This window comes from Bemisia tabaci, chromosome 4 (genome assembly GCF_918797505.1).
Source record: "Bemisia tabaci chromosome 4, PGI_BMITA_v3".
In the NCBI taxonomy this organism is placed as follows: Eukaryota; Metazoa; Arthropoda; class Insecta; order Hemiptera; family Aleyrodidae; genus Bemisia; species Bemisia tabaci.
This window is the reverse complement of record NC_092796.1, coordinates 53,193,937-53,215,296: the sequence shown is the minus strand read 5'-3', so window position 1 is coordinate 53,215,296 and position 21,360 is coordinate 53,193,937. Positions and strand designations below refer to the sequence as shown.

Genomic DNA, 21,360 nt, shown 5'->3' with positions numbered 1-21,360 from the left:
GCTGCGATATTTCTACCACTAACCGTCGTAAAGTTCGAGAAAATGGAACCCCGCCAGGTTTGTGTTTTCTTCAATTATTGCTCACTGTATATTTATCCTATAAGCAAAATTCAAAAGTTTGAAAAACAAAATTAATAAAAAGGATGGATAACTATGAACAAATGCGTCGCGGTGGTCGGCATGAAACACATAGCGCCTACAAGACTGCATAAATGCTTTACGCATTGTGTCAAACAGTGTGGTCACTTGGTCAGCAGCGGTCGGCTTGAAACGCATGGCGCCTACAAGACTGCATGAATACCTCACGCATTGCGCCAACACAGTGCGATCGGCGCAGCGCGGCGGTGGAAATTAAAATTTTTAACCACATTTATGTTTGTTCTTTCATAATTGTTTCGTTCTTTTTTATAAATGAAAGGCCTTGTCCAAATAGGGATGGGTTTACGGAACTGAACTTTTGTTAGTGTTGACACGGCTTTTACAAAAAATGTGCCTAACACGAGTAAACGCGTGTTATACACACCTTTCCCACCGGCACGTTCACCTGATGGTTTTTATAGATCGTAAAAAAATTAATAGCTCAACTGAAAAAAAAGGAATACTCATAGATGTCAAGGGGTATAATGGTCTTTACCAGATTGAATTTTATCCCTGGAAGCGGCAACCTTTTTCTTCCTCTTTCATTTCTTTGCTGCGTACAATAAAATACTTTTGGTCGCCTTCTTAAATTTCAAATAAGTGTTGTGTATTATAGCTGAAAATGAAACATTTCTACTGGTGCAGTTGGCATTTTGATCTTCGTTAATTTTGACGAAAAATAAGGAAAGAAGTCTCCTTCATGAGCTCATTAAGTCCTCCGAAAAGCGGGGAAAAGCCGGGAATGAGGACGTGGGAAAAAACTAGACACTCTGGTCAAGGAATGCGATGCATCGGTTTATTACCATAAATGCAGCTGAAACTAATTTCCCCTTTGTTTATTCGCGATACGGCAGTTTATCAGTGGTTCTGTTTCCGATTATCAGCGGAAATGATTTTCCCGATTCTTCTCCACACGTAGTAATCAGTCATCAGTCACCATTCGAGCACGTCACTCCGATTTTTTTGTTCATGCGGTGTACACAGTCAGGGACAAGTGCATATAGTGCAGCGCTTACCAGCGCGCACCTTCCACTCCGTCGATACAACTATACGTGCTTAGCGTTGTTTCTGGGTATCTCGCGCGATTGAAGGCGTTTTTTCGACGGTGCGGCTCCACGTGGCACTGTACCGCCGCGCTGAGGAAGAACGCCGTATGAGCCTTTAGACGTTGCCAAGTTTCCTGCGATAAAAACCGAATTTACTGATAAAAGTGTGAATATTATTTTCTACAATTTTCAGATGATTTTGTGCGCAATTTCATCTAAAATATCTGAAAATTTCCAGGGAAAATCTGCATGAATGTTGTCAAAAACACATGTTTTATCAAGGGTAATTTGGCAACTCTCGAATGTTCATACGGCGTTCTTCCTCAGCACGGCAGAGTATCCGTAGTCATACATGGAGATTTCCCTTGTTCGTGGTCCATGCACATCGTAAACCTTGAAAAATTATCCATCTACGAAATTCAAAAGTCGCTGGAAACTTTTAAAATCACTGAAATGTTTCAAATGCGGGCGGAAAAATTTACTTGATATCTGGACCTCAACAAATTTTAAAAAGCCTGAAGCGCCCTCAGTCATTAGTGTTCGACTTGTCTAAATCTTCACACTCGCTGATGAGCTGCAATTCACTGAAAATCCTTTTGATTTTTTTTTTTCGACTTAATAGCGATGAACACATTCCCGCTCGGAAACTTGGAAACATCAATTATTTTATTGGAACACCTCAGAGAAAAAATATTAAGAGGTCAAATCTGGGAATTTTGGTACCAAACATTCCAAACTTTTGTTCACATTTCTTATCGATCCATATCATCGTTGAAAGTTTTTCTGAAATGTTTCCCTTGATTCGCATAAAATGTTGCACAAATGTCGATGGCCAAAGTATGAAACCAAACCAAGTATTTCCGTTTGCGACATTGCAGACTTCCTATCCTACTTTATTTATTCTTTGGAAAACTATTCGACGTAATTTCTTGAAAACTGAAAACTTGCTTGATTTTTATTCTCTGTTAGCAGAATATTTTTCATAAACTTCAAGTTAGCTTGTTTCTCGGCAAAAGAATAAAATAGGATCGGACATTTTGAAACACCATGATAAAGATACGTGGTTTTGCATCGTGGCCATCGATATTTATGTCCAGCTCCTACAGCATAAGAGTTTTCCCTTCATGTGGCGATATTGAGTTCATCCTCGTATAAAAGAGTTGCCACAGTCAGGGAAAACCGGAAAATGTCAGGGAAAATGACGAAAATGTCAGGGAAAATTTGTTAAATCACCTTCAATTGCTTTCTTGGGTTTCTTCTTTCAAGGGTTTGAGGTTTCGAGCAACAAATTTTGCCTGAAATCTATTTTCAATTATGCCTCCTCAACCATCCGTCACATCTTCAACTGTCAGGGAATTTCACCAAAATGTGTCAGGGAAATGTCAGGGATTTCATTTTCTAAATTCTGTGGCAACCCTGGTATAATCAACTCGAGCGTCCTAAAAAATAACTGCTGACGCGTATTTCTAAACGTCAAAATGTGCTCGATTTTTGCAATTTATTCCCAAAGGAGTAACTGGAAGTTTTTGAGCGCAACTTGACACAGGAGCATGCGTTGCGCCGCAAACCGAATGCAACGTTATTCGCGTTAACCGACGTTTACTACGTTGTCAAATCGAGGAATTTCTTCCACGTGTAAGTGCTTGAGTGCATACAGTTTCCTCAAAAGTCACTTCATTTCTGTTCGTTCAGCATCTACGCTAACTAGGTTGCCAAGCAGAAATTGCAATGTTATTTTCGTTGTATGGATAACTTGTTTTTCTTCGCTGTGCAATCTTAATGGTTGCACACGTTGGACTTCTGGCGTAAGATCAAATGCGATTATGCTTTCAATTGGCATAACATCAATGAAAAATTGCCAGCTTCTCCAGTGAGAAAAGTTGGCAAATTTTACTCGCGATACCGTAAAAAAAGGATCAAGACTGCAAAAATAGCTTTGCCCGACAAAATGAATGAATAAATAAATAATTTGTACCTAGGAAATAATTCCATGTTGATTTCAAAGTTGTCATTATGTTCCTTTTAAAACCCGAATATTTTGTCCGAGTAATCAATTGAATTTTCTTAGAGTTTGAGCCTAACTCTGCTTGATATTAAGTCATGGGATAGTCTAGTATCCCACCATTTTCACCTGAAGCTCATAAACTCACCATCGCTTAGATTTCTGTACATGTAATATCGTACTCTAACGCTGATAGCCAACGATTTTTGTAGAAAAAAAAGGTATTTCCCTTTAGGGCATCGTATATAGGTCCATGACGGAAGTGGGTAGACACTTTTGTCGTCAATTTTTTCGAAAATTTTGGTTTATGGTAAGGAAATCTTATTTTAGAAAGTTTTTAAAGCCATATTTTGCGTCCAATTACGCCAAAAAGCGAACGTCACGGTCGATTGTCAATACTTTTGACTTTAGGATTTAATTGCAGGAATAATGAGCTCCATACGTCACGATTGACACAAATTGGAAACTAATTTTTTTTCCTGTATGAAAAATGCAATCCTTCTCATGAAATTTGCTGCTCATTTTTGGTGTGAAACCAAAGCATTTTCCTGAGTGTACGCGGATGGATGCATCTGGCAGAGCAGAAGATCAAGTTCGTTTTAATTACCTCCGTTGATCGACATGATGAGTTCATAGAAGTGTAAGGTTTCTTTTCCCAACGTCAGACAGGGAGAAAGTTTTTTTTAAAGCGGAGTAGGTGTACGAACAGGAAAGTTAGAGCAGCACAAAATTGCATGTGGGTCAGTGAGTTGGTTCATTGGTGAAACTGACACCAGCTCAAGTGCATTCTCCAATTCCCCGACCTATAGAGTGTATAGAAACGCGAAGGCTGATGATGAACAATGCACCTAGTAGCGATTTGCAAGGCTGTCTGTCGCTGATTTTCACTGGTTTCCTCGCTCGATTGTTCTGATTCCACGCAGTCCTTGCACGTCGGAGCGGACAGAATCGTTGAAATCAGTCTTTCTTACTCTTTTCATCGGATGAACCAACTCCATCGGGTAATTGCACAGTAGGTATTTTGCTCCTCGGCCAACCACACACGCGAGGCCTTCCAGAGCTGAAATGTGCAACGATTTCCCGATCTCCGTTCTAAAAACCTCAGTTTTTTTTTTCAGAAAAATTTGAAGGAAAATATCCATAAATTTACCAGGAGATTTCGACGGTGTAAGTCGGCAATCACATAACTCGGTTTGCGACGTCGCAGACTGCCCGCCATACTTTATTTTTTAAACGGAAAACCACTCATCGGCAATTCTTTTAAACTGCCGTGATTTTTCTTCTTCATGCGAGGAAAATTCTGCAAAAACCTGAAGGAATGATGTCAATTCGTTCTCCTTTTAAAAAAATAACGCAGAGCCGGAGATTTTCAGACATTGCAAACGAGTTATGTGATTATTGCCAACTTACACCGTCGATTTGTGTTCTATCGAAGGAAATTTGGCGATGACTGAAGGTTCATACGGCGTTTTTCCATTGTACGATACACTGGGGGAAAAAAACACATTGGATCTAGAGTCCAGACTCTTGAAAACATTAACAAGAAAAAAGAATCTTGATTCAATCAGATTTTTGCTTAAATCAAAAGGAAATCCGCTCAAATTAAGAGTCTTGGTTCTTGATTTAACCTAGATTTTGATTGAATCAAGAGTATTTTTTCTTGTCGATGTTTTGAAGAGCCTGGACTCTAGATTCAATGTGTTTTTTTTTCGAGTGTAGTATTGGGAATCCGCATTTTTGCCGTCGTGTCGGAGCGGCTCAATGAGGGAATTTTCAGGCAGAAATCGGCAAGACGACGCGAGAAAACCGAGATTATCAACGTGAGTGAAAGGGAAAAGATGTTCGGAGCCTTGGCAGGAATCTTGGCGTCTTGGCGTCTTGGCGGCTGGAACATGAAAATCAATCGGCGATCAATGGATAAGCTACGCGGCTGTAGCTGTGCAAGTCAATTCTCGCTCGTCATAGTGCATGCGTTTTTTTATACCCAATGACCCGTTTGATAAAATGATTTTCACTGAGCGTAAATCTTAGGCTGTTTTTAGACGTTATCAACGACCGAGTTGCGCATTGTTTTTTTCCCTTCCCCCTCGATGATTCTCCAGCAACTTGACCTCCTCATTCTTGTTTACTCGTACAGCCTGTGTGCGTAGCTACACGTTTAATCACTCTCTCACATATTGGCGATGAGCCGGAAATGTAAAAACAAAACAAAACGCTAATTATAATACTATTCAGCCACCCAATGTAGGACCCATAGTATATGCATTGAAAATATAATGAACTTTTGATCCTCCCCCCCTTCTGTCCCCAACCCCTTTATAAAAATTCTATTTACCAGATTATTTTGAGTTTACTAAAGAAGGCTCTCTTTTTTGCAACACTTTTTTTTGTTTTAAATGAATTAAATAATTTAACGGAAAAACTGCAACTGAAACGTCGAAAGTAAAGCCTGTGTTCGGCGTGTCCCACGGTGAAATGTACTCATCAAATGCAAGATGGCGGAGATGCGCACTGGTTTCCTCGCAATCAAAATTTGGCGGGCCGTCAAATGTTGATGAGTATAGAGCCCGTGCGGACTTGCCTGAAAACCAGTGCAGTGCAGTGCGCGTCTCGGCCATCTTGCATTTGATGAGTTCATTTCATCGTGGGACACAGGCTTGAGTGAGACACGTCAGTGCAGGCGAACGAATCGGGATCACACTTCGTGCTGGTGTTGAAGTATTCCACCAGCGGGCCAATTGTCGACATTGATAGATAAAGCTATAGACAAAGAAGACAAAAATGATATGGAGGGATCCTATTTGGACAAGGCCTTCCTTTCATAAGAAATGAACGGAAAAATTATGAAAGAACAAACATAAATGTGGTTACAAATTTTAACTTCCACCGCCGCGACGACAGCTTCGTGTTGACGCAATGCGTGAAGTATTCATGCAGTCTTGTAGGCGCTATGCGTTTCACGCCGACTGCTGCTGACCGCAGTGTGTTTGACGCAATGCGTGAGGCATTCATGCAGTCTTGTAGGCGCTATGCGTTTCATGCCGACCGCCGCGCCGTTCCAGGTCAAATTGCGTGTATGGTTTCTCTCTTAACTCGTCTAATTATTCGTCGTTTGTCTCTTGTATCACCGAAAGACGACAAAATTAGAAATTAATATACTTTTACTCTCAGGATATGAGAGATTTTGTCGCCTTTTCTCGTTTGCAATTTATTTTCTGAATCCGATTTTTTTCTCTCTTTTTTTGATACCTACATTCAAAAAGATTTCAAAATTTGCTGCCCCCAACATTTTGCCGCCATGGGCCGCGGACCATGTGGCCACCCCCTTAATCCGGCCCTGGACCCTACACTCCCTATTGTTTCCCCCCTCACTCGATAAGAAACACCCGTTTCAACCAATAGGATCGCTCCATACTCCCTATATCTTCTTTGTCTTTCGCTTTGTCTATCAATTTCAACAACCAGCCCGCTGAATCCGTTTCGTTGAGGCAAAAGTTAAGTTGAAAGATCAATGATATTTTTCGCCTAACTATCCCTCCAAATGGAAGATACCAGTGCGGGGTCTCCTAAATCTCTAAATATATTGTCCTTGTCCGTTGCTAGTATGCTGTACAGAGGTCCTGTCACATTAGTGAGTTGGCCTCCTATGGTGTAGTGGTTGTAGCGCTAGCTCTATGATCGGGAGCTCCTGGGTTCGATTCCCGGCCAGGCGACCCGAGTTTGATGGTCTCAAATAATGGTTGCCTGGGACTGGTTGTAGGGACAGAGGGGGACGGGACTGAAGCGCAAGGATTAGCCCTCGTAGGTTATTTGAAGTAGTAGGGGGAGACAAAAAAATATATTGTTTTCCTGTGATCCTTTCATTGAACTAATAAAGAGTCGTTCTATTGAAAAGTAGCCACCACCCAGTGGATCGAGTCAATTAGAGAGGTCGGACACTAAATTTGTTACTACCTAAAACTGCAAATTTTGATGTATATATATTCTGTCACATTTGAAATTTCAAAGGGTGGACGTAGGTGTTAATTTCACGAGAAAATCAATGGAACCGCTTTTAAAACCTCGAAGTTGTATGAATGGAGTTAAAAGTGTTTAAAGTTTCCAAATTTTGTCCGACCTCTCCTCAGACTCGATCCACTTTGCACCGGGTGAAAACTTAACGTAAGTAACGTACGCTAGCGGCGATTACGAAACGCCCGCTCTTCGTTTTACAGACGTAGAAATAGGCAGGTAAACCATATTTTTATCATGTTTACATATTTGAGCCCCCAAGTTTATTTTTCATCGCCCACTGTTATCGTTTATCGTTGTCAACAAACATTGTACGAGAATAAACGAGATGCAACCATATTTTTGTTTGATTTAATGATCGGCTATCACTCGCTCCATTGAATAACGGCCTTTGTCAATATCTCATTTCTCGTAATCTCATATCGTCCCTCACTCCGATCTTCATTCTCTCATCATAAGGCCGAAACTACTATGTATTGGAGTATAATCTTTTTAATGAGAGGAATTTCAAAAATCGATCAAAAATAATCGGACGGATTTCAGCAGGATCAGCCTGACTCTACACCAGACTGTACAACTTCTTCTCATGTTTGATTTTTATTGCTGGAAAACTAAAAAAAATACCTTGACGTGAAATTGTGCGATTCCCTGAGAGAGTTTCTCTGAGTCTCTTTCTTCCAAATGAGCCTTTTTATGGCCGCTTACGAAGAACATGAGGATTTTATCGACGGAACCCTATGACGATACAAGCCTGTGGCAAAAATAGCTTGAGCTCAAGTATTAAATTGATGATATAGCGTTGTAAATTTTACATGCATTAGTAGTATCTACCAAGAATCTGAAAGTGAGCGAAAAATGTACAATCTACATTTCTCTGTCGCCAAAACCAGATTTAAACTCAAAGTAATAAAGGAATCGGGACGTGCGAAAACCGCTAATGTCCATCTTTCCAGTCTTATGTTTTTTTGAGTTGATAGTACTTTTCGGAGTTGGTTGCGACCACGAAAGTGGCGTTAAAACTCGTCTTCGGGTTTCCTTAATCCCAAAACGAGTCCTTTCATCACTTCTATGGTTGTATCAACTCTGTAAAAGTATTATCAACTAAAAAAAATTCAGGCTGGAAAAATGGACATTAGCGGTTTTCGCACGCCCCGATTCAAATGTGAAGAAGGCTTTTGGCATGGCGAGATTTTATTTTAACCACATTTCGATTACTTTCCCCTGTTTCAAAATTAAGGGGCAATTTTTGGAGGCTCTCTCTCTCAGTGTGTGTTGCAAACACCCCCTCCCCCTCCTGGGAATTACCCTTTAGAAATGAGAAATTTGACCCAAAAAACTGGGTTGAGCCTTGAAGAAGGATCGCGAAGGAGGTAAAGAATATTGAAATTTTAGGAGCGAGAATATTCACGAAATGGTGGCGAGACTCGTGGGAACTCGTTCTCCTCCGATTTAAAGGCGGAAGCCACTTGGACTTGATGGCATCAAGGTTGAACGAACCGCATCTCGCAGCCGAGACACCTGCGACCTGCAGTGACGAGGCTCGCATGATCCATCATCGATATTTCCCCATTTGAAGCTATGGTAAAGAATCGATTATGAAGGCGCTCGTTGCCAAAACCCCGTTCATCGATCCTTTTCCATAGGTCTAAATGGCAGATCAATCGATGTATCGCAAAGCACGCCACTCCACTGCTGACCTGATGAACGTCTCTCACCTTTTTTCCTCCGTTCCTCCTACTGTGTAGACTGCCGTGCTAAGGAAGAACGCCGTATGAACATTCGAGAGTTGCCAAATTTCTCCGGATTAAATAGATATTTTTGAGAAAAGTTACTCATATTTCTACTCGAAATTTTCAGATATTTTAGATAAAAATGCGAACAAAATTGTCTGAAAAATTTGAGGAAATATATTCGCGCTTCTCCAGGCAAAGTCTGGTTTTATTGAAGTAAGTCTGGCAACGTCTAAAGGCTCATACGGCGTTTTTACTTAGCATGGCAGTTGTCTAGTTGATCTTGTTTTTCCTTAACTGTCGTCCTGAGGGAGAACGTCGTATGAGCATTCCGATGTCGCCAAATTTCCTCTGATAAAATACGAGTCGTCCGGCAAACTTGTGAAAGATTTCGTTTGAATTTTTCCCAGAACTTTGCTCACACTCTATTCGAAGCATTTTTTAAAATTTTCAGGCAAAATGTTTGTAGCGTCGCTTTGAAATAATTATTTTACTGAACACAATTTTGCAATATTAAAATGATGATACGGCATTTTTACGTTGCTCGATAATACTTTTAGCAGACGTCAAAAGTTGTGAACCCTTTCTTATTCTTCGTGATTTTCTCTCTTCCTACTGTCGAGTTTTTCTCCGTTCCGTTGTTTTTTCTTCTTTTACTCAATCTTGTTCTTGTCCAATATTTTTTCTTCGTTTTTTCGGCTGTTTGTATGATTTATATGTAGGAAGCCCTCTTTTCCTCTTTCTTCTCACTCCAGATTTTTGACTCACAACACAATAGCATCATTCATTAACATAATACATTTGTAAATGTCGCTTGAGGTGAATGAGTATCCATAAAAATACTGGGTTCAGTCTTGATTCTATATTTTGGCGTCGCGTCGTTAAGTATCGGCTCAGCGCAGCACCAAAAATTGTTTATTTATTATTTTTTTCCCCAGAGTTGAATGTATGATAAATAAGTGCCGATTATTTTGGGTTTTTAATAACTTTTATTTCGATCAGTTTTCTTAGAGCGAAACGGCTTCACAGAAAAGTGAATCGGTATATATCAATCGATATTCTTACGTAATCAGTGCTGCATGCGAATTTTGAGACAAAATCTGAACCCGACCTGTAAATATAATAAGCTTATTGAGTCGTCACGATTTTTTAACATCAATTAATTGTCAAACAAGAAAATACGTATTTTGGTTCGAGACTGTGCAAACTTCCCGCAACTTCGTATTTAAATGTAGGAAAGCTAATGTTTTTATTTCGTTAACTTAGGAAATTATTATTTTACCTGCCTAAAATATTCTCAGAAATTTTCACCAAACAATATAGCTAGGTTTTTCGTAAAAAAGTTAAAGTCGTGGGAGTGAAAATTTCGATATGCTGCACTTGAAAAGCATGTTTTTATCAAAGAGACTCACTCTTCGTCTCAGTAATCAGAATTCAAACTGAAAGTATTCTGAAGCAAGTAATCGTAGATTCGTCTGTCAAGGAACAGGGCAAGATTTCACCAGAATGTGTTAATAATTACTGATTTTATAACGTTTTCAGTGTAAGTAATGGAATCGATTAGCATATCAATTCGATCTATTTGATAATAACCTGCTTCAATCTTTCTAAATAGTCGCTTAGAGCGGTCGGAGCTGGCAATCAGTTGGAATGTATATAATCAGTTATATCCTCAAAATAGCGTCAAAAAAACACGGTCTGAAATCCACACCACAACTCAGTGCGTCTTAGCACGAGCATTGATGGGGAAACTGGTATTATTATGCAGCTGAAACTCTTTTAAAGTTTAACTCGAACTCAATATGAAGTTCCATCTCCGACGCTCTCGTGAAATATCTCTCGCCAATCACTTCACCTTTTTTCACTTGGAAAATGGCTGTAATTTTGGGGTTTATTTTATGGGGGGAGGGTATGCCACGTGCTAAGGAAAAACGTCGTATGAGCATTCGAATATTGCCTAATTTCCTCTCAGAAAATATTTACTTTTGTGGTAAGTTACGAACATTTTTCATCGAAATTTTCAGACACTTCAGATCCAATTACGAACAAAATTCTCTGAAAAATCGAAGGAAAAGTGTCGATTAATTTCTCCCGAAATTCGTGATTAGTCGTGGGAAATTTGACATCGTCTGAAAGCTCTTACGGCGATTTTCCTCAACACGGCAGTATTGCTGCAAACAATAACTGGTTCTGACTCCATCACTCATGAATATAATACAGAGGAACCTCGATTATCCGATCTCTGAATATCCGACCTTCGCATTATATCATACATTTTTTTCTCTTTTCTTTTCTTTCAAGTAGATTGAAATTTTTGTCAATTTTCTCAGTTCATCTGCTGCCAGAACGGAGTTTGAATTGATTGAAGCTGATTTAAATGAACACCTTTTTTCGCCTATGTGTTAATTTTGGGAGTGTCCAGTCTTTCTCCTGTAATTTAGCATGAGAAAATGTGATACGCAAACTTATCTTGTTGTGCTTTGATTCGATTCGAGACAACACCCCTCATAGAGTCACAAACGGGAATAAAGATTACAGAAATTGAACGTTCTTTGTAATCTTTGATTGGGCCATTCTAAACTTCCTTTCTCCGTTCCTTCTCTCATTCTGTTTGTTCCTTGCCGAACCCGTAATTCCCTGGTCCATTCCAGATTATAATCTTTGCAATCGGTGAAAATGTAATCTTTATTCCCGTTTGTGACACTGTGAAGGCCTAAAATACGGGAACCAATCAGAAATGGATTCACATTCTCTTGTCTCTCAGTATAAAGGGACTCTAGGCCGCACTACGTTTGACGCAATACGTGAAGTATTCATGCAGTCTTGTAGGCGCTAATATGTGTTGCATGCTGACCGGTGCGCCGATAGGGCTTCTCCTCTCTATCTCAAGTTCTCGCCATCATTGCTCTCTGCGCCGTGTCGCTCCAGGCCAAATTGCGTGTTTGGTTTCTCTCTCAACTAGACTAATGAAAGGCGCTGTCTCTTGTATCACCGAAAGACGAACAAATTAGAAATTACTATACTTGATCTCTCAGAATATGAGAGATTTTTTCGCCTTTCCTCATTTGTGATTTTTTTTCTGAGCGATTGGTTGGTCAAAAAACAAAAACCGATATACCGTTAGAAAGCTGAGAGTATAAGCTTTTCAGTCATATATTTACCATTTTTGTAGCTTTTATAGTTCTCGAGAAAAAAATAGGGAAACTTACTTTCTGAACGACCCTCGTATATTTAAGCACGGTGGAAGGATCGTTAAAATTTGGCCCCTGCCTCAATTTGTATCTCTGGGCCTAGCCAGGAGGTGTAGAGCGCAATGCTCAGGTACTAATACGCTTCGATCTACCCGTCTTGTGTAGCAAATGCATATTTTTTTTTTTTTTCTTGTCATAATTAATATATCCTGATTCCTCATCAGTCATTCTAGCATGCTTTTAAATTGATGAGAGGGAAATGACAGTAGCAGAAATATAGCTCCGTATAGCAAAATGCAGTCCGTTCGGCATTTTATCCTTTTCGTGGGTACTCGCGTATCTAATACTTGCGATTAGTACCGTATCTGGTGCTCGGAATGAATAAGCAACAAAATACTTAATGTGATGAAATATAAAACAAATTGTACGTCCTAGCCCGAAGTGCACATTTAAATTCGATTTTCGTATGATTATTCGTTTGATTGAGCAACAAGTGAGCAAATGTCCGAAACCAACTTTTTCGGCATGATGAGCGTATGTATTCGAACTGATAAAATAATCCAGCGTTGATGTGGCTTCCACCACGCGGTTCTTATCTGAAATATTTCGGGCGAAGGTCGTAGACAATATGAAAGCGTTGTCGATGTTTTAGCAATATTATTAGCAATATTATATGCAATATTGAAAGACTTTAATGAGAGGACATGAAGGAGTAGCTGTGAGAGAATTACCTCAGGTGTGATCAGCTAAGTATATTCCAATCCAACACTTCCGTGTCAAGGAAAAACGCCCTATGAATTTCCCTGAATCCCCCCCCCCCCCATTCAATCCTTGTTTCCGTGGAAAGACATCATCATTATAAAATATGAAAAATCGGAGGAAAAATAAACTCATATTTCCCCGAAAATTCGTAGTTTATCCTAGAAAATTTGGCATCGTCGGAGGCGGAGGGCTCATATACGGCATACCTCCTTTGCTCCGCAGAAAAGCAAGATGACATGCACTCTGCCGTTCTGAGGAAGAACGTCGTATGAACATTCGAGAGTTGCCAAATTTCCCTCGATAGAACATGCATTTTTGACAACATTTATGCATAATTTTCCTCGAAATTTCCAGATATTTTAGATTAAATTGCGTACAAAATTGTCTGAAAATCTCGGAAAAGTATGTATGGAATTCTCCCAGTAAGTTTGATTTTTATCGGAGGAAACTTGGCAACGTCTGAAGGCTGATACGACGCTCTTCCTTAGCACGGTAGTGTACATGCCTGCAAGTGAAGAAGAAAAAGATAATTTCGATGGGTTTTTTCCCGCATCATCTGTAACATTTTGTAAGTAAGGCGTAATGATCTCTTGGCAATCGTAATTGCCACGGGCAGAATTATCGAAAGGAAACAGTAACTGCGGGATTTCCGACCGTAACGACAGTTACTTCCCATCTTTTTCTCACGGAATAACACATCCTCATTCGTCAACATGTTTACCCTCCGCTTCTTTACCGGTGTTCGTGACGTCATGCTGCAATTAGACCTCACCTCGAAAACCACGTCTAGCCAAGTCTAATCATCTGAGGAGCCGAGTTTTCAGAGTCGCCAATTTTCATGCGAAAATTCGTCCATTTTCCATCTGTTCTGACTTTAGTGTGCGAGATGCAAATTTGGACAAAACTAAATAAATGGATTAAGAAGAAATTAAGTATTTGATTTCGAAAAACATTTTTGGTTTCATTTTTGCAAACTGAGATGCAACTAACAAAACTAAATAAACGAATAAAGAAGAAATTAAGTATTTGATTTCGAAAAACATTTTCGTTTCATTTTTGTTTCTTAATAAAAAAAAATTAGTTTTTACTCAAATAAAGATTTTCTTTTTCTTACCCAGCTCAAATGAAGTATTGTCTTTGGATCACAAAATTCATTTTCTTTAATTTTTTTTTTATTGTAAAAAATTCTTCCAATCTTTTCTCAGCAAAAAACAATTATTAAACTTAAAAGCAAAATTTTCATTAAGCTACAAATGACGTTTTTTAAGCCAAAAAATTTTCTCTGTGTAAAAAAAAAAAATCGCAATTATAAAGAAAATCTTTTTCAGCGTATGGTCAAGCTAGGAGTTTTTGCGGCAGGATTCCTTGCGAACTGGCAACTCAGCGCTTTTGCCATTCATGACAGTTTTCCGGCTCCGGTCGCATCCGTTTGGACTTAATCGTAACGATCGTGAATCGTAATAATCTGGGATTTTTCTCAGGCCCCTCTGCTCGTCAAATCCGGTTTCAATGAACTGCTAAGTGATTATGATGATCGGAGGAAAGTTCGATGATGTTACAAAATAAACGCGTATTAGCATAATTTAAGAGCATCTTGTCTCCAAGGCATTTTCGGCAAAAATATACGGACCTCTTCAGCATTGCCGCTCTTACCGAAAATTCATTAATATTTTTCCTGGGAAGTATTGAAAGTTGGGTGTATTTCACATACGAGACGACAACTCTCGTTTCAACCTGTTGTGTGTTACTGAAAAACATTTCCAGTTTCCCGTTACACCGAAACGGCATCTTGTTTTTGCAGACTCTTTATGTAGTATTTTGCATAGTGTCCATTTTATTCTAAAAGAGGAATCAGTACTAAATCCGACGTTTTGTGGACGAAGGAACTTTACATCATTCCGAGGGCACAAAATTGATAGGAACAACTCCATTTTTCATAAGAATTGGACCGTGCAGTTTTTCATAAAAAAAATGTGCTTATTTTAACGCGCTGTCAGAGGTAAAATCTCAGATATTTTCACTCAGAAACGTCCAATAGTTTCCTAATAATTTAAAAATGCGATTTGCAGGTGGACATTTTGCAACACTAAAATGCAGTTAAGTTTTATTGTCCGAAATTACAGTCTCCATATTGCTTTTTTCCAATTCCTCCACCTTCAATTGGACTACATTTTGCAATTTGGAACTATACATTTTAGCCCGGTTTAAAAACAACGTATGTGCCATTAGTTTCCCTACGCACATGAGCGTTTTTCCAGAAGAGCCAGAATTTATAGTTCCAAATTTCAAAATGCAGTCCAATTCAGAATCGTATCCCGCAATAAGGTATAGCTGATGCACGCTCGGTCGTTATTCGTGAGTTAAATAAAAATAAATCCTCGTGTTTATATAGACTGTTTGGCAACAAGCAATATGAGCTTATTCTCTCTTTGCGTCAGTGGACCAGGAATCCAAGTCTGGTAACCTTTCCTCTTCCCGGGAATTTCCCACCAAAATCTACTTTTCAGGGGAACTTTGGAGGAGAAACGCATACACGTTCACATTCACACAGAATACACACACACACGCAATCAGAGAAGTAACCGTGAAAGTTCCTTGGGACGCACGCGAGAATTCCCATTCTTTCCTCGCGAATTTTTTTGGACCTGTGCCGCGGTAAAGAAGGAAAATGAAAATTTTAATGTTGACAAATTTTCCATGATACAATATTTACTCTTTAGAAAAGTATGCATTTTTTAAGGAAATTTCCAAATTTGCTCGATTAGCTTGGAAGTGAAATTCGAAAGTTTTCAGAAAAAATGTTTACAGTTTTTCCTCCCTTTAAGCACTGGAAAAAAACACATTGAATCTAGAGTCCAGACTCTTAATCGACAAGATGAAATACTCTTGAGTCAATCGGATTTTTGCTTAAACCAAGAACCAAGCCTCTTAATTTGAGCGGATTTCCTTTTGATCTAAGCAAAAATCTGATTGAATCGAGAGTATTTTTTCTTGTCAATGTTTTCAAGAGTCTGGACTCTATATCCAATGTGTTTTTTTCCAGTGAGAAATTTGGAATTCATCAAAAAAATTAGGCACCTTCCAGATATTCTTACGCCTTTTTCCCGTGACAGCAGTGTTATCGAAGCTTTTCCCATTGTGTTTCTCGGTTTAATCTAGATCGCATCGTGGGCGCGCGTTTTTTTTTTTTCTCTCTCTTGCCTCCAAGGGTTTCAAAAAAAAAAAATATTACCGAGCCCGTTCTCCCCTCTCCGCGTTTGTTAGGAATCAATGACCCGAGACCTGAGCTCATCAGTCATAAGATTGGCAACGATCTGAATGTGATCGTAGCAGTGGCGTGGCGTGCTTTGCGATATATCGATTGTTATACCATTTAAACCTATGGAAAAGGATCGATAAACAGGGTGTTCGCAGCGAACACCTTAATAATCGATTCTTTACCATAGGTTTAAATGGCAGAACAATCGATACATCGCAATTCACGCCACGCCGCTGCATCGTAGGTCACGTCCATTGACTTCGCAAATACTGAGTCGCCTCGCTTCACAGCGGTCAGGTGCAAATGTTAGTCAATCTCCCCTTGTATTGCAAACCTCATTTTAAAATATAAAATCACTGTCGAGATTACGCTATGAAATTGCGCGGTTACATTGTTGCCAACAGAAAATCAGGATGGACTCTTCTGAAGAAACCTTTTGAACCGTGTCCTTTCAACATTAATTATTCTCGTAAAAAAAATTGTTTAGAATCGCATTTTATTTAATTTAGGAGGAATCTAATTTTTAAAAATAATCGGCTTGGTTTTTCATATTTAGGGAAGATTTTTAAAAACACGTCTATCATTTTTTTTTTTTTTAACTCCAGGAAAATTAAATGTGTCATCTATTATGAGGTCTCATTTAAAAAAAATACAAAAGAAAGAAACAAACAAAAAAAAAAACATCAAAGCAAGATGTCTCTCTCAGGGATTTACACTGGAAAAAAAAACACATTGGATCTTGAGTCCAGACTCTTAAAAACATCGACAAGAAAAAATACTCTTGATTCAATCAGATTTAAGCTCAAATCAAGAACCAAGCCTCTTAATTTGAGTGGATTTCCTTTTGATTTAAGCTTAAATCTGATTGAATCAAGAGTCCTTTTTCTTGTCAATGTTTTCAAGAGTCTGGACTCTAGATCCAATGTGTTTTCTTTTTCCAGTGTATAATAAATAATTCCGAAATCCAAAAATCACTATTGATCCATCGACTTTTGAACAATGCTAGAAAGTACAAAAGAAGCACCTCAAATATTTTCCTCTTTGTTAAATGAGCTTATATGTATAGATTGTTTCTTCAAGTAAAACTGAAAATAAGATGGGAAAATTTTATTGTCTCGGATCAGTAATGGATTCTACGTCATTGTGTTGCAACGTTGACGTCGGCGCATTTATTAGCCCTGCGCTCAAGTCTCCGGCCCACTCCATCCAACTTCATTGCTAGTCCTATACTCCCGTGCGGCCGGAACAACGTCGTATCAACATTCGAGAGTTGCCAAATTTCCCTCGATAAAATGTTTATTTTTGCAGAACATTATCCATATTTTACCTTGAAGTTTTCAGGAGTTTCAAATGAAATTGTGATCAGAATTGTCTAAAAAAATTAGGTAAGAAATTTTCAGAATTTTCCCAGTAAATTCGTGTCTAATCAAAGGACATTTGGCAACGCTTGAATGCTCATACGACATTTTTCCTTAAGACGGCAGTATATCAGATTAGCCCATCGCATTGGGTCGCCACTCATATCGGGTCCAGCGCAGCAACTGGTTCACTAGCTCGCCCCCAAGGGACTTCAACTTGAAAACGAGTGTTGCGTTCTAACTACAACGTATTTTATTGATGATTGTTGCACTTCACATGATTTTGCAAGAGTGCATTGAACGACGCCAATCAATGTTATACTCCGATGAAGTAACGGAGCCCAGTTATGAGTGCGTCAACAGATCTTTCTCCACCCCTGGTAGCGAAGCACGTCAATTTTATACCGTAAAGGATTTTCTTCGACGTAGCGAGAAGGGTCGGGGATCATTCCTGAGACCGTAGGTAGCGTTACAGTATACCATGAATAAACTCTGTGAAAGATAAACGGACCCTTTAACCCTCCACCCCCCACCCCTCCCACAATATTTTTCTAACCACACTTATGAGGATTTTTAGCGAAACAAAAAACTAAAAACCTGTCACCTTCGCTACACGAAAAATCTAAAAAATAGGAGTTAAAAATTATAAAGTGCGGAAATTCTGTATGGTCCGGAATTTTTTCATTTTTTGTCATTTTTGTCGCATTTTGAGCAGGGCCGGATTAAAGGGGTGGCCACATGGGCCGCGGCCCATGGCGGCAAATTTTGCAATTTTTTTTTAAATGTAGGTATAAAAAAATCGGATTCAGAAAAAAAAATTACAAACGAGAAAAAGCGACAAAATCTCTCATTTCCTGAGGTATAGTAATTTCTTATTTTGTCGTCTTTCGGTGATACAAGATACAGCACCTTTAATGTGTCTAGTTAAGAGAGAAACCAAACACGCAATTTGGCATGGAGCGGCGCGGCGCAGAGAGCAATAATGACGAAGACTTGAGATGAAAAGGAGAAGCCCTCAGCGCGGCGATCGGCATGTAACACATGTTAGCACCTACAAGACTGCATGAATACTTCACGCATTGCGTCAAACATAGTGCGTTCGCGGCGGCGCCGCGGCGGAAGTTAAAATTATTAAACTACATTTATGTTTGTTCTTGCATAATTTTTACGTTCATTTCTTACAAATGGAAGACCTTGCTCACACAGAGATAGGTTTACAGAACTTAACTTTCGCGCAAAGTGTCGAGAACTTTTGCTAGTAGTGTTGACAGGGCTTTCGCAAAAAATGTGTCCAACACGAGTAAACGCGTGTTACGCACCCCTCCCCCTCCGGCACGTTCTTTTGATGGTTTTTTTTGATGTTTCAAAACGAATGAGAAGCGGGCGGCAAAATACAGGCGGCCCATGGGCGGCAAGTAGGTAAATCCGGCCCTGATTTTGAGCAAGAAATTCAAATTTTTTAAATTTATCGAATTTCGTTCATTGAAGGTACTGAAAAAGTACCGACATTTTCTATTGAGGAGGTCCTGAATTTCTTGGGAATGTAGTGAAAAAATACCGTAAAAGTACTGATTTTTAGCCAGCCTGTTATAGTAAACACCCTGCAGGAATTTGGGAATGAGCTGTTTAAAGTGTACGAACAACGTTCAATTTGTGTAACCTTTATTCCTGTTCGTGACATCCATGACTGCCGTGATAGCGAAGAGAGCCATAAATGCAAGAATGAAGTTTTGAGAAAACGGGCTCTGAAGCTTCTGACCGGAAAATTTTTATTGAAAGGAGCCTCCGTCTTTCGTCAAATTGCCACTAATCGTCCGAAAGATTCCTAGAAATCGTTTGGATGATTAAAAATCGACCGATTTTATTTCAATTACGTAAAAAGGGTATTTTTCATTTTCATGCTAGGTTATTGTCAGGCAAGACAGCCGTAAGTGCTATCTTCTGCATGCTTTCGTGGTTGCGTGTTGGACGCACAACAAACACATTTTCAGGTTAGAAATTGGCAGAAGAGCGCGGCACTTTACTGGAAAGCTCTGTTTTCATTGGCTCTCATGCACCTACGGCTGTCTTGAAAAAAAACTATGTCATTTTTTGTGCACTTACGGCTTTCACATACGTCTCGTTTTCATTAAATTAGGATGAATTTTGCTGTTTTAGCTGTCTCAGTAATTTCATCTAAAAGAGTTTAGACGAATTTTGAAGAAAACTCGATTTCGAAAATTTTGCTTTTGCGGCTCTCTTCGCTATCACGGCAGTATAATGGGGCTCTAAAGTGACCAATTCGGCAGCACTGGAGCGGTTGCATAGCTGCGCGGCACTCCTCGTTGGGGGTACCCCCGGGGGGGGGGGGGGGGGGGTGCTGCCACCGCGGCCGCGGATCCGGAATCGGCTGTGGCGATCAGTTTAGTTTTCCAAGTTGGACGCGGCCTGTGAGACGTTTCGTCGCCTCGCCTCGCTCCCGAGCTTTGGTTTTCGAGCTTTCGGTTTTCGAGCTTTCGGTTTTCGTTCTCCCTTCGAGTGAACTTCACCCGCGCGGAATCCTCGCTATTCTCACATCAGAGTCGCTCAAGACCTTTCGGCGTCGCCGTAAGTGTAGTTGTGTCCGATTTTGGCCGGCGGATTGAGAGCTTTCCGCCCAGAATCACCCGAGTTTCCTTTTTTCGTCGTTTTCGTCAAGTTTTCGAGATGGTTTTCCTGACGGACGTGTCCAAGTTGCTCTTCAGTACTTCCAATCACCGGAACCACCACCGCAACAATAACAACGTGAGTACATCCTCATTCACTCTTTCACGCACTGGAAAAAAAAAAAAAAAACACATTGGATCTAGAGTCCAGCCTCTTGAAAACATTGACAAGAAGGAGGACTCTTGATTTAATCAGATTTAATCTTAAATCAAAAGGAAATCCGCTCAAATTAAGAAGCTTGGTTCTTGATTAAAGCTTAAATTTGATTGAATCAAGAGTCTTTTCGTTTGTCCATGTTTTTAAGAGTCTGGACTCTAGATCCAATGTGTTTTTTTTTTCTTTTCTTTTCTTTTTTGTTTTTTCTCCAGTGCGTGTGCAATGGGTGTTGTCGTCGGGAGCGGAAACTTTCGATCGAAACCCCTTTTCCCGTCTATCTGTACTCACAACTTCGAGCATGAGATCACCATTTTCCTATTATCAGGACTAAAACATTTGAGTACCTAGATAGATCACCCCCCCCCCCCTCCTTTATTCTCATCACCCTCTCTGTAATGAAAATTGACTTTAGGAATAATCTACGTGAACAAAAAGAACCTTTTTCTTCCTCGGTTTACAACATACAGGGTTACCAGTCAGGGAATGCCGGGAAATGTCAGGGTATTTTTAAAAGTCAGGGAAAACCTGGAAATGTCGGGGAAATTTCGAAAGTGTTAGGGAAAAATTGTTGATTTACCTTTCTTCGCTTTTTAGTATGGATTTTACGTCCAAAACAGCAAATTTTATCTGGAAACAATTTCAAATTATGTCTTTTTGGCCGTATGGCATATCCTCGATTGTCAGGGAATTTTACTCAAATATGTCAGGAAAATCAGGGAAATGCCAGGAAATTTCATGTTTTTAATTTTGTGGCAACCCTGAACATAGGCGCATCCAGACATTTCGACGCAGGAGGAGGGTCCGGGGGGCTCCCCTCAGAAAAGTTTTAAAATTTTAATACATCTAATATGCAGTTTGAGTCACTTTCGTCACGAATAATTTCCAAATCTAAGGGTCTTTCTTTCTTATTTTCTCCATTCCTTCCTTTTTTTCGAGTGAACCGACACCACGGGTGTTTGTCATCAAGTTTTACTTGATTAAATTTGATTACTTTTTAATAATAGACCAAAACACTCATTCGA

General features: G+C 39.6%; 1 protein-coding gene across 8 annotated transcripts in view; it reads left to right on the top strand.

The window, feature by feature from the left end:
- The window catches only part of Hmgcl (hydroxymethylglutaryl-CoA lyase), a 69,469-nt gene that overhangs the window by 12,682 nt on the left and 35,427 nt on the right, over positions 1-21,360 (top strand). Inside the window, exon 1 of one of the 8 annotated variants that reach the window (XM_072300058.1) lies at positions 28-57. The exons of 6 other annotated variants lie outside the window; for them this stretch is intronic. In XM_072300058.1, coding sequence (XP_072156159.1) covers positions 43-57 — 15 coding nt within the window. In that variant the 5' untranslated portion in view covers positions 28-42. Of the gene's footprint in view, positions 1-27; positions 58-19,911; positions 20,261-21,360 lie in introns of those variants that run through there. One more of the 8 variants, XM_019047114.2, reaches the window with a different exon arrangement.